The sequence below is a fragment of the Carex rostrata genome, chromosome 27 (assembly GCF_964058835.1).
Source record: "Carex rostrata chromosome 27, lpCarRost1.2, whole genome shotgun sequence".
Classification (NCBI taxonomy): Eukaryota; Viridiplantae; Streptophyta; class Magnoliopsida; order Poales; family Cyperaceae; genus Carex; species Carex rostrata.
In genome coordinates, this window is record NC_135944.1 from 4,034,872 (window position 1) to 4,049,313 (window position 14,442).

The following is a 14,442-nucleotide window of genomic DNA, read 5'->3' on the forward strand; positions in this document are numbered from 1 at the left end:
TCCATATTCTGCTGTTAAAAAATTAAAGTAATTTATTAGGGCTTCATATATTGAGTAATCTGCATAGTATGCAAACTCGACCGAGTCGGACCGGAATCGGATGATGCCCATCCGATTTTTGACCGAGTTACACGGTCACCAATTTTTCATAGAAAAACCAGAAAATAGTGGTGATTTGGAGGCGATTCTCTCCAAGATAAGCCGATTCTGCCTTTTATTTGCGTCAATTTGGGTTTATCGGAAGAAAGCGTAGTTGATTTGGGAAGGAAGAAGATTGGCACCTGTGGAGAAGAAAGGCCAATAGACACATCTTAAATGGACTCAGTGTACAAGTCCATGAAGTACATAGATAGAAAAAGTAGTTGGTCCATTATGAACCAAGCAACGAAAACACTCTTATTGAGAGATGGGGCCACTTACAAGATATAAGACATATTTAGCGTTGCATTTAATTTTTACTTCTTGTCTCCATTTCTGTCTTCATTGGAGCCATCCATTTCCACAATATTTTGCATTTTTATGTTTGTTTTTTCATATTTTCTACCCCCCTCTGTTTGATTTTCTTCCTCTATTTTTCTTCTATATATTTATTTCATTTAGAAATCAAAACTATTTTATTTATCAATTTTTTTCTATTATTTTTAGTACAAAACAAGCTTTTGTCAAAAATATCCGAGTTTCCGATCCAATTCAGACGATTCTGACCGATTCACCCGATTTTGATTCTCCAACCAAGTGACCAATCCCAATTCCACTTTTACTTTACTAGTACAAAGAGTTTCTAATTAGAATTAATTGGTGGCACATATAGCAAGCAAAGAAAACTATATATGATTCAAATGCATGAATGTGTCGAGGCCTTATATAAAATATGATCATAAACAACGAATGTATGGTTGCTGTAAAGAATTTCATCTAGTTTAAATAAGAGCCACATTTCATTATCAATATTCTTGTGCACTTTGTATACATTGTTTTTTCTTAGAACATAACATGAAATAAACATAGTTCTTTTTAGATAACTTGAAATTAATAAATAGAATTTAACACTAATATATATTTTTATATATTATTTGTGATTTGAAGCAGGTAATTCTATGGCTGGCATAGAAAACATTATTGAGAGGAGACACCTTGATCAAGCTTTCTCTGAGCACTCAAATAGAAGTAATAGTTGTGTATATGATCAGATAGAATGCCAAGAGTTGCTTGCTAAGCTGGTAATCTCATGTGAACTGCCATTCCATTTTGTGAAGAGTACTTGGTTCATAGCATGGGCAAAAAACCTTCAGCCATTGTACACTCCGGTTGATGTGACATATATTAAGACAAAGTGTCTAGGTTTCTATCAAACAGAGAGACAAAGGTTTAAAAATATCCATAAAAAAACCTTTGTAAATTCAGCCCACCTAGAAAGAGTTTGCTTTAGTGCCCACCTAGCAAGAGGAGACCCCACCGATTATGTCTGTGTTACAGCACACTTCATTGATAATGATTTTAATTTGGTCAGAAGAACAATTGGTATAAATATTATAACCGATTGGAATCCTTTGGCGATAACTGCACAAGTACAGAGATGCATAGACAATTGGGAGCTTCCTAAAAAGGTACTTGCATTTACAACTGATCAAATAATAAATATTGAGTCTTCCAAGGAAATTTTAGATGGGTTGACTTGGGGTGCTGGGGCAATCAAGTTACATTGCATTATCGATGGGTTGTTCAATGAACTATTGAACTTTATAAGGAATGAACTGAAAACAGTATTTGAATCTATAAGGAAGATGATAAAATTCTTTGTAGAAGATCCTAAGGCGATGCATCCTATTAATCAACCTGCCATTGAACCTAAAATTCTTCAACTTGATGATACTAGAAGGTGGGACACTACATTGAATATGTTATCTAATGCACTTGCATACAAAGATGTTTTTTATGCATATAAAGGTTATAATGAGAGGTTCCCTTTATGTGAAAATTGGAATGAAGTAGAAAGTGCTGTCGAACTTATGAAACCAATTTATGAAGCAGTTACCATTCTCTCTTCCTCTCAATATCCCACATTAAACTTGTTTCTGAAAATTGTTTTTGAAATCTATGATGCGCTATCGCATGTAGTTTTCTATACAAATAATCAATACGATAAAGGAAAATTCTTAGATTGGTTGATGAAAGTTTCAGATAGCTATTTGAAAGATTGCAATGATGTATTGCTAGTTGCCTCTCTATTGGATCCCCGATTCAAATCGACCTACCTGGAACGTTGTTATATGGAACACATCTCTGATAGAGATAAAATTGAAAAATTTATTGGGAACCTATGCATTAAGTTAGAAAAAAAACATGATCGGGGAATGTTAGAACTTAAGACATACTTGCAAGAAGGCTGCGTGGATGTCAGAGGTGATGATTTTGATGTTTTGAGATGGTGGAAGGATAAAAAATCAAATTTTCCAATTCTTTCAAGGATAGCACGTCATATTCTTGCTATCCCTGTTTCTTCACTACCCTCCGAGTTAGCTTTTTTGGCTGAATCAATTGGGTTCGGAAAATTTTGGAACCAAGACAGTGATTTTATGAGGTTCGGAAAACTTGCGAATCAATTGGGTCCAAGGACATTAGAAGCTTTGGTGTGCTCTCATAATTGGTTGTCAGATGCAAGCAGTAATGGTAAGCAACCTTCATCTTGTTATGCTTGTATAATTTTAATTTTGTAGTGTTTTATTGAAACCTGTACCAGCACAACTTCTTTTAATATAAAGAAATCGTTCCAGCATTTAGCAATATTTAAAGTCATTCATTTACTTTGAACGTGTAGAGCATAACTTTGAAATTTAAATTTTCTAATGAGGAGGGTTCAAATGCACCCAAATGCACCCTATCCTTTTTCTCTGTTTTCAAAGTCCGAATAGTCAATCCGAACCGTTAGATGCGATCTATATATTAAGATGTGCTTGGAGACCAAATTTTATATTTTTTGAAATTTTTTTACTATTTATTAAGCCACTTTGAAAAATCGCTGATCCAATGGTCCAGAAAATGTAAAATCAGTTATTTTCAAAGTGGCTTAATAAATAGTAAAAAATTCCAAAAAATGTAAAATTTGGTCTCCAAGCACAACTTAATATATAGATCGCATCTAACGGTTCGGATTGACTATTCAGACTTTGAAAACGGAGAAAAAAGATTTAAAAGATAGGGTGCATTTGGGTGCACAAAAATTTGGGTGCATTTGAACCCTCCTCTTTTCTAATAGATGGACAACTATTTTCATCTTTATTCAAAAAAATATTTGTTCCAACCCAAAAGCAAAAAAGCTCTACTTACCTTTTAGATTTAAAATCTTTATTTGTTTTGTCTGGGCCAGCTGCTACATACCAATCATGGACGTTTGAAATTTTTTTGTCTATAATTGGATTCTTGTAATGGAAATATGAATTGTGTAGTGTCCTTGCTTGATCCCGATTATTAGCTAGATTATGTAACAACACAATCTTTTTGTTGATGCAATAACTATTCATCCAATTTAGTTGATTATTGTCCATTTTCTTCTGATGAATTAAAATAAGGGAAATTTATGCAAAAGGAGGCAGCAATTGACTTGGTAGAGAAGCACATTCCACCATCATACAAATGCCCATTACGAGCCTGTGACTTCTGGTCCATAAGTTTTCTTAAGTATGGCTTGAGTGGAAGAATGTCAGAAGAAATAGTAGCTATAGGTGATGCCAGATTGACTGCAGAGAAGATGCAGTGTCTCATCGAACCAATTGATGATGATGAAATTGACAAATGGATTCCTGATGAGGTACGTTTGTGTTATAAATGTATAATGAGAAACCTTCTATCTCAGCAATACTTGGTGGGGTCCAGTTCCATAATGCAACAATAGTTCTAATAGTTTTGCTCCTTGTTTTCCATTTCCTTGATTTGTTATGTTTTCTCATTTACCAGTTGTATAATTTTGGGCAATTGAATCAAATTGTGTTCTTAATTTTTAAGCTTAAATTTAATCAGGGATAGTTGTATAGTTAAATGCCTAACTGGCATTCATACCAAATGTTGGCCAAAGGCGCTACTAAGCACAATATTTACGATATTTGATTGTCTTCTTTCTCAAGTTTCAATTATTATATTTCACTCTTAATTACAAATGAATAAATTTCGCAGGTTATCAACTGCTGTATTGGTATCATGAACAATCAAGTAAGTACATTAGGTAAAATCCTGATACTTAGCACATTTGATAGTCGGATATTGGAGTCATGGGGATCATCAATAAATGAAAGAAAGAAACTTCATGAACACATCATCGAGAAGGGGAAGGGTTTCCTTCAAAATGAACTGGTAATTTTCATTAGTATATGAGCAACACATTACAACTTTCACTTCTTACTAGTTGGAACTCACATTCATAATTTGTAGGTGTTCTTGCCAATTTATGAACAAAACCATTGGTTTGTTGGGGCTTTCAATGCTTCAAAGAAGCAATTCCAGATATTGAATTCCTTGAACTCAGAGGGTGCTACTTATAAAGAAACAACTCATAAGCTGGTATATCTTTTCTCAAATAAGTATTGCTCGCATATTCTATCATACTATGTAATGATTATCATATATTTGCATTTTGCCATTCAGAGATTAGGAATTCAAGTGTGTATTGATGCTGCACTTGATTCCCAAGGTACTCTACAAGCATGGAGACCAAAGATCAACGTACTTAATTGGCCTATATCTGTTATTTCGAATTTACCACAACAAAAAGACAGGTATGATATTTTACATCATTGTTCACTTGATTTCCGTAGATCTTATATCATTCGATTTAGTATCCCAATTGGTGTTTTAGGTTTTCTTGTGGTCTATTTGCACTCAAATACATGAAATTATGGGATGGATCAAAGCTTGCTGATGAATTCACACAGGTGTGCTATTATTCTGTATAATGGTTTATTTTGCAATTTTCATAGAAGAAATATATTTATTGTTCAATGTACTTATATATGATGTATTTAACTTGGCAGGATGACATTGACTTGTTTAGGAAACTGCTAGTTGGCGAGTTAATCTTTTCAGATATCAATGAGAAGAAGGATATTCAAGATGAAATTAAGAAAATAAAATTTTACGAAGAAGAATTAATTATACAAATCAAGAGAATTAGGAGAATCAGAAGAATCAGAAGAATTAGGAGATTCAGAAGAATCAGAAGAATCATACGAATCTGAAGAATAAAATATCAACAAGAATTAGCGCCCCAAACCCTCCTTCAAATGATTTGGTTTTGTTGTACTTATTTCAATTTAAGAAATAAATTATAATTTAGAAAACTTTTATTTGTCGTAAAGTGTACAAATGGCCCACACAAAAAGTTTTGGGGCACAATTGTGGGGAACTGTGAAACTTATTATTGTAAGCTTATGCATGAAATTGTTCTCTTGGCACAAGTTACTACAGAGTGATTGCTTACAATTTATTTCCTTACATTTTTCGGCAATAAGTTTGAGAAAACATTGCAATTGCTTACATTGAGAATTGTGCGGTCTCAGCTATTTTCCGGAAAAAAAATCCTTCCCCAAAGATTTCATTTCTTAATTTCTAAAAAGAGAAAAAAATCATATGCGCCTAATCTAACTTCCGAATACATAATTTGTTCCACAACCACAAGAGGGTGCGCCAATTGGTCCTTTTCTCTTCTATTTCTAAAGATTTTATTCACATAATTTGATTGTCAAAAAATTTCATCTTTTCTAATTAGCTTAGAGGGGCTTTATCTTATGGGCCTAATCCCTTGGACCTAATTTTATTGTGTGTGTCTCTTTTCCTTTTTTTTTTTATTTAATGAAGGTTTTCTTTGAAGTCGATTATTCATCAAACTAATAAATATAGTACTCTAAATACTATTTTCAACTTGCTCTAAATGAAACAACTTTTTTTACTTATAAAATGAAAATATTTTGAATTATAGTGGTCACCTTTTGAATTTTTAGTTTATAGAGGTGGAAGCACTAATTATTAATAAACTAAATCCGTCTCTTACTGCAGTGAAGGCATTATATTAAAAAAATAAATTAGCCACAATATTAGAAAATATTAATTATAAGAAATTTAACAGCATACAATTATTAATTATATAAGAAATTTAAAAGGTGAAGGTATTGTTTGTGTTAATAGACAAATTCCCTGAATCTCATCAAATAAAAAATAAATTCCAGTAGTCTCAGTTTGATTTTGAATTCCGATTAGATGATTTAAGGAAACGTCATTCTATTTCCTAAGGGCATTTTCTCTAAAAAAAAAAATGAAGAGCAAAATATGCATGAATTAACATCTCAATGTCAAAAGACAAATGTTTCTTTTCTTTCTGTCCTGGGTAAAAGGATGACAATAAGAAAGTTGCTATGTTCGATTAAAATTGAAATAAGATAGGTGCATTAAATTCTCTTAGGTTTTTAAAAATACAACTAAATTGATCGAAATAAATTTAATAATCAAGCCGAACTAAATTTCAGTTTGCTAAATTGAATCGAAATAAGAAGATTAATCATAAACATAAATATTTTTTATTAATTTTTTATTTTTTTTAAGATGGATTTAAAAAATATATTGGTTTGGTCTAACCGGTGTTAAACCGATCCAAGCAATATACATTATGTTATAATTTTTGAATTTTTTTTAAATATTTTGTTCGGTTAGGGAATGAGTTTGCAAATTTCGCTCAATTTGATCTAACTAGTTGTAAAAATTTATGAACCGAATCAAATAATTAAGCCAATTTTAAAATGAAATAAACTGATCCATTTAACCGAAAAAGCTGAATTGTTTAATCTAAATCCCCTCAATTATGTTAAAAAACTAATTAAGCCGGACCGATGAACACTCCTAACTATGTTCACATTTTTTTTAATACCTTGATTCTCTTCCCATATTAATGTAGTTGCTTAAAATGTCCCTTTTTGAAAATAAAACAAACTCATTATTATTTTTTGCTAATTTTATATATATCATTGAAAAGATAAATTTAAAACAATAATATTAAATATGTAGATTGAGGGACCCAAGACGCAGTCCCTGACATTTGTTGTTTATTTTGAATAAAAACATTTCACCAAAAAGCCTTTATGAGAAAATATTGCGGCTCTACTGCCGATTTTTTTTAAAATACCCAAAAAAATATATTTTATTAAAAATAACTAGGTTCTGAGTGAAATTTTAAAAATATCCAGGCTGCAGATTTTTTCTGCGCTCCGGAATTTTTATTCCGAGGCGTAGAAAAAATTTGCGCTCCGAAATTTTTTTTTTTTTTAGATTTTTTTATTCCGAGCGCAGATTTTTTCTGTGGCCCGGTTTTTTTTTTTTTTTAGAGTTTGGAGAAATATATTATAAGAGGAGGGATCAAGTTACAACAAAGTTACAACATCTATTTTTTTCATTTTCAAAGTCCAAATTGTCAATCCAAACCGTTAGATATTCAATCTATATTAAAATGTACTTGGAGACCAAATTTTACATTTTTTGAAATTTTTTTGCTATTTATTAAGATGGGTACAAAATCGCTGTTTTTTAATGGTGCAGAATTTTAATAAAAACAGCGCAGAATTTTTAATGCTATTTATTAAGATGGGTACAAAATCACTTGAAAGTATATTAAAATGTACTTGGAGTCCAAATCGCTGTTTCACTCTACTAATACCGCACAGGCCTGCAGTGCTAGCTACATTTCTCTGCATGCGGATGTAGGCAGACTCGCCCCCATGAAGTGCCCCATGAATTCTTCACCAGCCAATAGGGTGTGCCAGTTGAGCAAGGACCGTATCCAACTACTAAGACGCCGTGGTCTAGATTGGTCCCACATGTCCCCGTGAAAATACCACTTTTATAGAATCGGAAAGCAGAGCCACCTGCCTCGATGACAACAGATATAGGCTGGTTTGCTGCAGCATTCATGAGACAAGACTCACAATTAGGCGTTACGTCTTGGTATGAGTAGAGTGAAACTGCATAGTGGTAGGTCTTAGGGTAGTCTGACTCGGTCGTTATGCCGCCATTCCAAATCACCCATTGAAAGGCATAGTCCATGTATCCTCCATTACATGCAGAGCACCAAAAATCACAGTCCACTAGCTCTTGCTCGGATAAGCTCAACAATGTTCCTGTCTTGATTTTGTTTATACCCTCCATTGCGCCGGTGGCAGAAAAAAATATGGTTTATACCCTCCATTGAGCCGGTGGCAGAAAAAAATCACAGTTTATACCCTCCATTTCTTCATTCCGTCTATGATTTTGATACATTATTTCATCCAGAGAATATTGAAGTTTCTTTACATCTATACAAGTATGCAAGTTTTCAAAAGACATAACTGAAAAAAAATGGAATGGACAAAATCAAGATACACCCACCGATAAGAAAAATAAGGTCCGGGATCTTACAATCCTGGGGTAGAATGCATCACGAGTCATTGCCAATTCATGTATTCTTTTAGTTACAAAATATATATATATATATCTTCATTTATGAAAATTTGTAAACAAAAGTGATCAAAATTTGATAAGCTGTAGAAGTTATGCACTTGTCACTTCCTTAAATTTTATTTTTAGGAGCTGGGATTTAAATCTAGAAGAAGACATATTGGTGTAGTCTGAAAACTCAAACGAGCTACAGAGATAGAGGTCCCCTTCACTAGTTTACATTTTTGAAGGATTTAAGCAATCATTATCTCAAATTCTCAGTTTTGAATTAGTGAAGTCATTATGTAAAAACAAGACAAGTGCATGAATCTAGCTTTAACTCACTGCAATTGCGTTGATCCTTCACGGGAGTTACAGCACCAGAAGTTCGCCAATTGACGCAAGTAGGAGCTGCGGTCAAATTTGCATACTTGAATGGAGTGGCCTTTTTCGAACCGCTAGGGCTCTTGAACCCAACGTACTTTTTCACAAACTCTTCATTAGTAAGGTCTGCAAACTCATTGAGGCCCAAAGTATATGTCAGAGCGGGTTGCTTGTTCGTCGACTCAATAAATTCAAAGTTTGCCTTAAACACCTCGAAACGGTGTTGTTTTTCAGTGTCACTACCATAGACACGTCCAAAATCACTCATCCATTTCTCATAAGCCAACAACGATGGATCCTCAACTGCGGCAACAAAAACTAGGGCCCCGAAGAGAAGTAGAACAGAAAATAAGGGTAGAATAGTGGTTGGGAAGGTAGCCATTACAAATATATTATACAGAGTTAGGAAAGTAGGAGACTTAATATGCTTGCGAGATTGGATCGATTATAGAACAACAATCACTTGTATAGATGTTTCCACCTCATGTCATTTTCGTTAATGGCACACGGTCTCTGCTTAACCATGTTGCTTCTTTTATTAAATATTCACAATCCAACTATATTCAAATACAATGGACGAAAAAGACCTTCCACAACTATTTTTTTTCACTTGTTTGGAACAAACAAAAGATATTAAAAATAGCACACTGCACTGGAATGTATAATAAATTAATAATTAAGACCAATCGAGATGCACAAAAAAAACAACAACTACTATTTTTCCCATACATACTGCACACCATCTATTACTTTCAGCTTAATTTTCAATAGTCAGACGCATGAAATTACGAAATATTTCATTAAAAATTTATTTTAATTTAAGAAAGGAAAAACTCCACAAATTATCCAGAAATAGACGCATAATAAAATCTTTTACAATCATACATCAAAGAATATTTACGGATAAAATTAATGTATGACATGTGTGTGGCTCATCTTCGTGGATTAAATTGGAATCAAGAAAATTAAACTTCATAAAATTAAATTGCAATCGAGCGTCCCATTGGCTTTCTTTCATCATGTAGTTTGTTAAACCATAAAATTCTAGTTAAATAATTTTGTTCAATTAAATAATATACAAAACCTCAAACAATGTAAAACAATGAGAAGCTGTAATTCCACCATTTTTTTTATTAAAAGAAGCAATAATGTCGGTTTAATAAGTCCCAGATCTGAAGCTAGCATAACTGAAAACATCAGGAGGCTTTCAATCCATTTATTCAAGAAACTTATAAAATAAACAAAAAGTGAACAAAACCAGGCTTGTATTTAGGAGCTCTCAAGAGAGGAACAATATATTAATCTGCCATTAAGTGAAGGACAAACAACAGACATTAGTATTGTGTGGAACATATTCCATCTTCAATTTTTCTTATGCAGGAAGTTATTCTCCGAGTACAACTTAGTACCTGCAGGGGTCAACCCATTTGATGTATGAGAAAAAGAAAAGAAAATAAAAAGTTAGAGAAAACATTGTAATTGCTTACATTAACGAGAATAACCAGCAAACATATCTTTAAGTATAATTGCAATTTTTCATTCAAAAAAATTTAAGGATTCAACCATTAACTTGTATCAAGATAATGGATTCTCGGATGCTAAAATATTTTTAAACCCAATAACATGGGCCTGTTATAACAAGAGACTAGGCCTTAAATTAATGGACCAATTAGTGGGCTTACAGATCCTAACCCAAACTGGGCCCGTCAAAAGTTGCATGAAGTTGACCCCCTGTTGGGTTTTGCGTATGAATTAATTATAGCAACCATTGTGTGTAAAATCTGACCTCATTAATTAACAACTTAGATACCTAGTGGGGAATAATTGGTTGATATAATTTTGAGATCAACCTGTAAGTAGGAATCCTCTGCAGTAATAAACTGTTTGAGTTTAGATCTGGATCGTCGATCTGGTCTACGCTTGTAATGTATGTATGACTCTTTATGATTCAAACTGATATATATATAACAGACGGATCAGATCTAAACTCAAATGATACGTTAATGCAGATGATGTGAATTCCCAACCTACGTTTATTCTCAAATGACAACCGGTGACAAAGAAACATAATTGAAATTGTACTAATATTAAACACTTAGTAGTTACTACTAAGTTTCTCAAAAAATAAAAAAAAATGTACTAATATTAATTGCCATTATATACTAAATTAGACTACCTGGGAAGCTACTCGTACTAATTTAATTACTTATTATGAAACCATAAAATGTTTCAATTCATTAATTTCTTTCTTTGAGAAGTTAATTAGGTGGAGGCAACACTGATAACATAGACCAATCATAGAACAATATATACTTCATAAAGAATGAGAATTGTACCAAGAATTTTAATCCTACTTTAAAATAGAAGTCATATAGACATAGTTGTACAAGAAATTAACAATTTTTCAACTAAAATTTTGAACAACTAATTTCTTGAACAAGAATGAAATTCTTTCGTGATATGACTTGGAAGAAACAGCAATTTGGTATTTGTCTTACCCATCGCGTGCGTACCAACTTTCGGCAAAATAATAATTGAACAAATTTTTATTGAATGCAGATTCTTTACCACCACAACCCCACAAAACATCAAGAAAAATTGTCTTGACAGCCGCCTTGGCTTTATCTATTCTTTATTCTCTGGAACAGTATTTAGAGAGCTAGTGGTGTGTTTTAAGCTTTTGCTAGGTAATAATAATTAAATAATTGATGTGTTTAGTTCTTTACTTTCTTTTACACTGAAAGTCTGGCCGCACCTAATTATTTAAATGGTAGGTATGATCACTCTCCGGTAACTTTACCTACTCAATAATATGTTAATTGATTAATTTCCTTCGTTTATCTATTTGACATGTGACAAGTAGTGTTGTAAAAAACAACCATTTAGACTGATTAATTGGTCGATTAATCATTGGCGGTTACCAAGCCGTTATAATTTTTTTCTAACTAATTAGCTAATTATTTCCAATTATGACCGATTATTTTATATTATTTCCAATTAATCGCTGAACGGTATCCTGTCCGTCCGACGATCACATACTGTTATGTACAACACTGGTAACTATCCAACGACGACGCAATTCAATCGGGCAAAAGTATGAATAAGAAAACATGTGATTATCTTATTAAAATTAAAATCTATATAACAACTATTTTATAAATATTGTTATTTTCTAAGATAATTGATACTTATAAATTTATCTGTAGTGAATTTTATAATAATTAATTCGTAGTTATATAACTTTATTTGGAACCGTATATATTGAAATTGTTAGTGCAATATATAATACAGTAGCATTTTAGTAACTGAGATGTATTTTTTTTCGAAAATATAATAAAAACATAAATATTTTTTGATCAAATAATTAATGATACTATTAATTACTAACATGCATTTTATATTGCTATATATTTATTTTCTAAGAAATACTTGATATTGTCCCTTCTTTTTGAACTCATTTTGATAAATATATGAAACATATATAGTAGAAAATTATTCAATGAATGAACCAAGCAACGCAGAGCGTCATATCTAATATATATTTAAATTCATATAATTATGCATTGTCCACAAATCAAAGAAAAACTACGTAGTCATTGAACGTAGAATTCTTAGTTTTAAAATATTCTAATTGCGTAGTATATATGCTTCTATTTCTTATCGAATTCAAAATCATTAAATAAAATAATGTGTGGCATTTGTATATCATTATTTCTCAAAAGATTTCTGGGATAACTGTTTTGGATTCTTCATTTGTAGTCATTATGAAAGGTTTCAGAATTAAGCGCACCAAAATATTGATGAGCTTAAGAAAATATTTTTTTTTTCTTTCCTCTCTCCATTAAACTATGATTTAACTTTAGATCTCAACGAAACATTAATAATTTAGACCGGTCTAAGTTGAAATAATCAATTTAAGCTTCCTTAGCTTTAGTCCACAACCAAACACCACCATAGTACTTAAAATATTTGCATTAGTTTGATGAATAAAGAAGTTCAAATAAAACAGTCATTAATTAAAACAATGAAAAGAGAAGCACAATAAAACATGTAGCATCCTTTTAACTATGTTATCAAATTTGATTCAATATTTAAACCGAATCTTGATGTGATTCGGCAACTGCAACCGAACATTGGTCAAGTTATGTTGATAAAATGTTAAGAAATTGAAAATAAATGGACCAATAAAACAGAGAGACAGAGTTCCCGTTCCATGTTCTTTTTTTTTTTGAAAAGGCGAGGTTGGTTTTTCGAAAAGAGAGAGAGAGCGCTTTTTTTCCAATAAAAAAAAAATGAAGTGAGAGTGAGAGAGAGCTTTTTCAAAAAAGAAAAAGAAAAAGTAAAGTGAGAGCTTTTGAAAAAGAGAGCGTTGACACCAGGCACCAGCCTCAGCCTCCGACTCGGTTTTTCCAAAAGCAGAGAGAGAGAGAGAGAGAGAGAGAGAGAGAGCAAGTTTGTTAAGAACAGCCAAGAAGATCGAGTGATGTGCGAGATCCATGCGGTGCTTTTACAGTTGTGAGGTCAGCTTTCTATTTTTTGTTGTGAAATTTAAGTATCTACCTCATATCTGGTCAGGTTTGTTTTAACAAAGTATGTGAAATCTTGGCTCACAGGTTTTTTATTTTTTATTTGATGCTCACAGATTTGTTAAGAACAGCCAAGAAGATCTCTCTCTGCAATGAACTCAGTTGCTGTCATCTAGATCCATGCCCATTTGCATCAGCATAGATCCAAGGATCAGATAACATTCACAGTACAAATCCAAAGCGGTATGTCCAGTAATCTCTTTTCTTTTTTGCTAGTTTATACTGTTAATTTGATTCCCAGTTATGAATTGTAGTAAAGAAACTTAGATCTAGTAATCAAGAAAGATATGGTGCTTTCCAATGTTCTCTGCATACAAATTATTGTCTACATGATTATAAAAGTGTATTTCACCATATTAATTAGTAAATCAAATATATATGATTCAGTCACTCTAAGTAGCTCATAGTTTAATTCAAGTCACTTATGAAACAGGTTGCAATTCCATTATCATTTCAAACATTGTGCAAAATAAGATTTCTGATAGTATGTTGAAGAAAGGAAAAGAAAAGGTTCATGAGAGACCGTCAAAGAAAAGGTCTAAAATCTGGAATAATTTTACTGAGGACCAACAGCCTGATGGTAGTAAAAAGGCAAAATGTAACATTTGTGGAGGACTCCTAGGTGGCGATAGCAAGAATGGAACATCTCATCTTCGGCGACATCTCGAAAGTGTTGCTTGTACTATGACCCAAAACAAGGATGCAATAACTACTCTACCATCCTACTCTTCTGGAAACAGAGAGAACCAATTGGGATATCTCCAGCAAACAAACACAGAACCTTTTGGATCCCAAGATAATAATTTAGTAGAGAACCATTTGGGATATGTCCAACAGATAAACATTGAACCTTCTGGAAACAGAGAGAACCAATTGGGATATCTCCAGCAAACAAACACAGAACTTTTTGGATCCCAAGAGAATAATTTAGTAGAGAACCATTTGGGATATGTCCAACAGATAAACATTGAACATTCTGGAAATAGAGAGAACCAATTGGGATATCTCCAGCAAACAAACACAG

The 14,442-nt window shown here is 32.5% G+C and overlaps 1 protein-coding gene and 1 pseudogene across 1 annotated transcript in view; one reads left to right on the forward strand and one right to left on the reverse strand.

Annotated features, from left to right (window-relative positions):
• The window catches only part of LOC144544903 (uncharacterized), a 51,342-nt gene extending 45,867 nt beyond the window's left edge, over window positions 1-5,475 (forward strand). The window contains exons 6-12 of the mRNA XM_078293447.1: window positions 1,087-2,670; window positions 3,570-3,808; window positions 4,171-4,347; window positions 4,426-4,554; window positions 4,639-4,769; window positions 4,850-4,925; window positions 5,025-5,475. Coding sequence (XP_078149573.1) covers window positions 1,087-2,670; window positions 3,570-3,808; window positions 4,171-4,347; window positions 4,426-4,554; window positions 4,639-4,769; window positions 4,850-4,925; window positions 5,025-5,228 — 2,540 coding nt within the window. The 3' untranslated portion in view covers window positions 5,229-5,475. The remainder of the gene's footprint in view (window positions 1-1,086; window positions 2,671-3,569; window positions 3,809-4,170; window positions 4,348-4,425; window positions 4,555-4,638; window positions 4,770-4,849; window positions 4,926-5,024) is intronic.
• A 1,560-nt stretch (window positions 5,476-7,035) lies between these two features.
• On the reverse strand, window positions 7,036-9,214 carry LOC144544985 (senescence-specific cysteine protease SAG39 pseudogene; annotated as a pseudogene).
• Window positions 9,215-14,442: the final 5,228 nt, after the last annotated feature.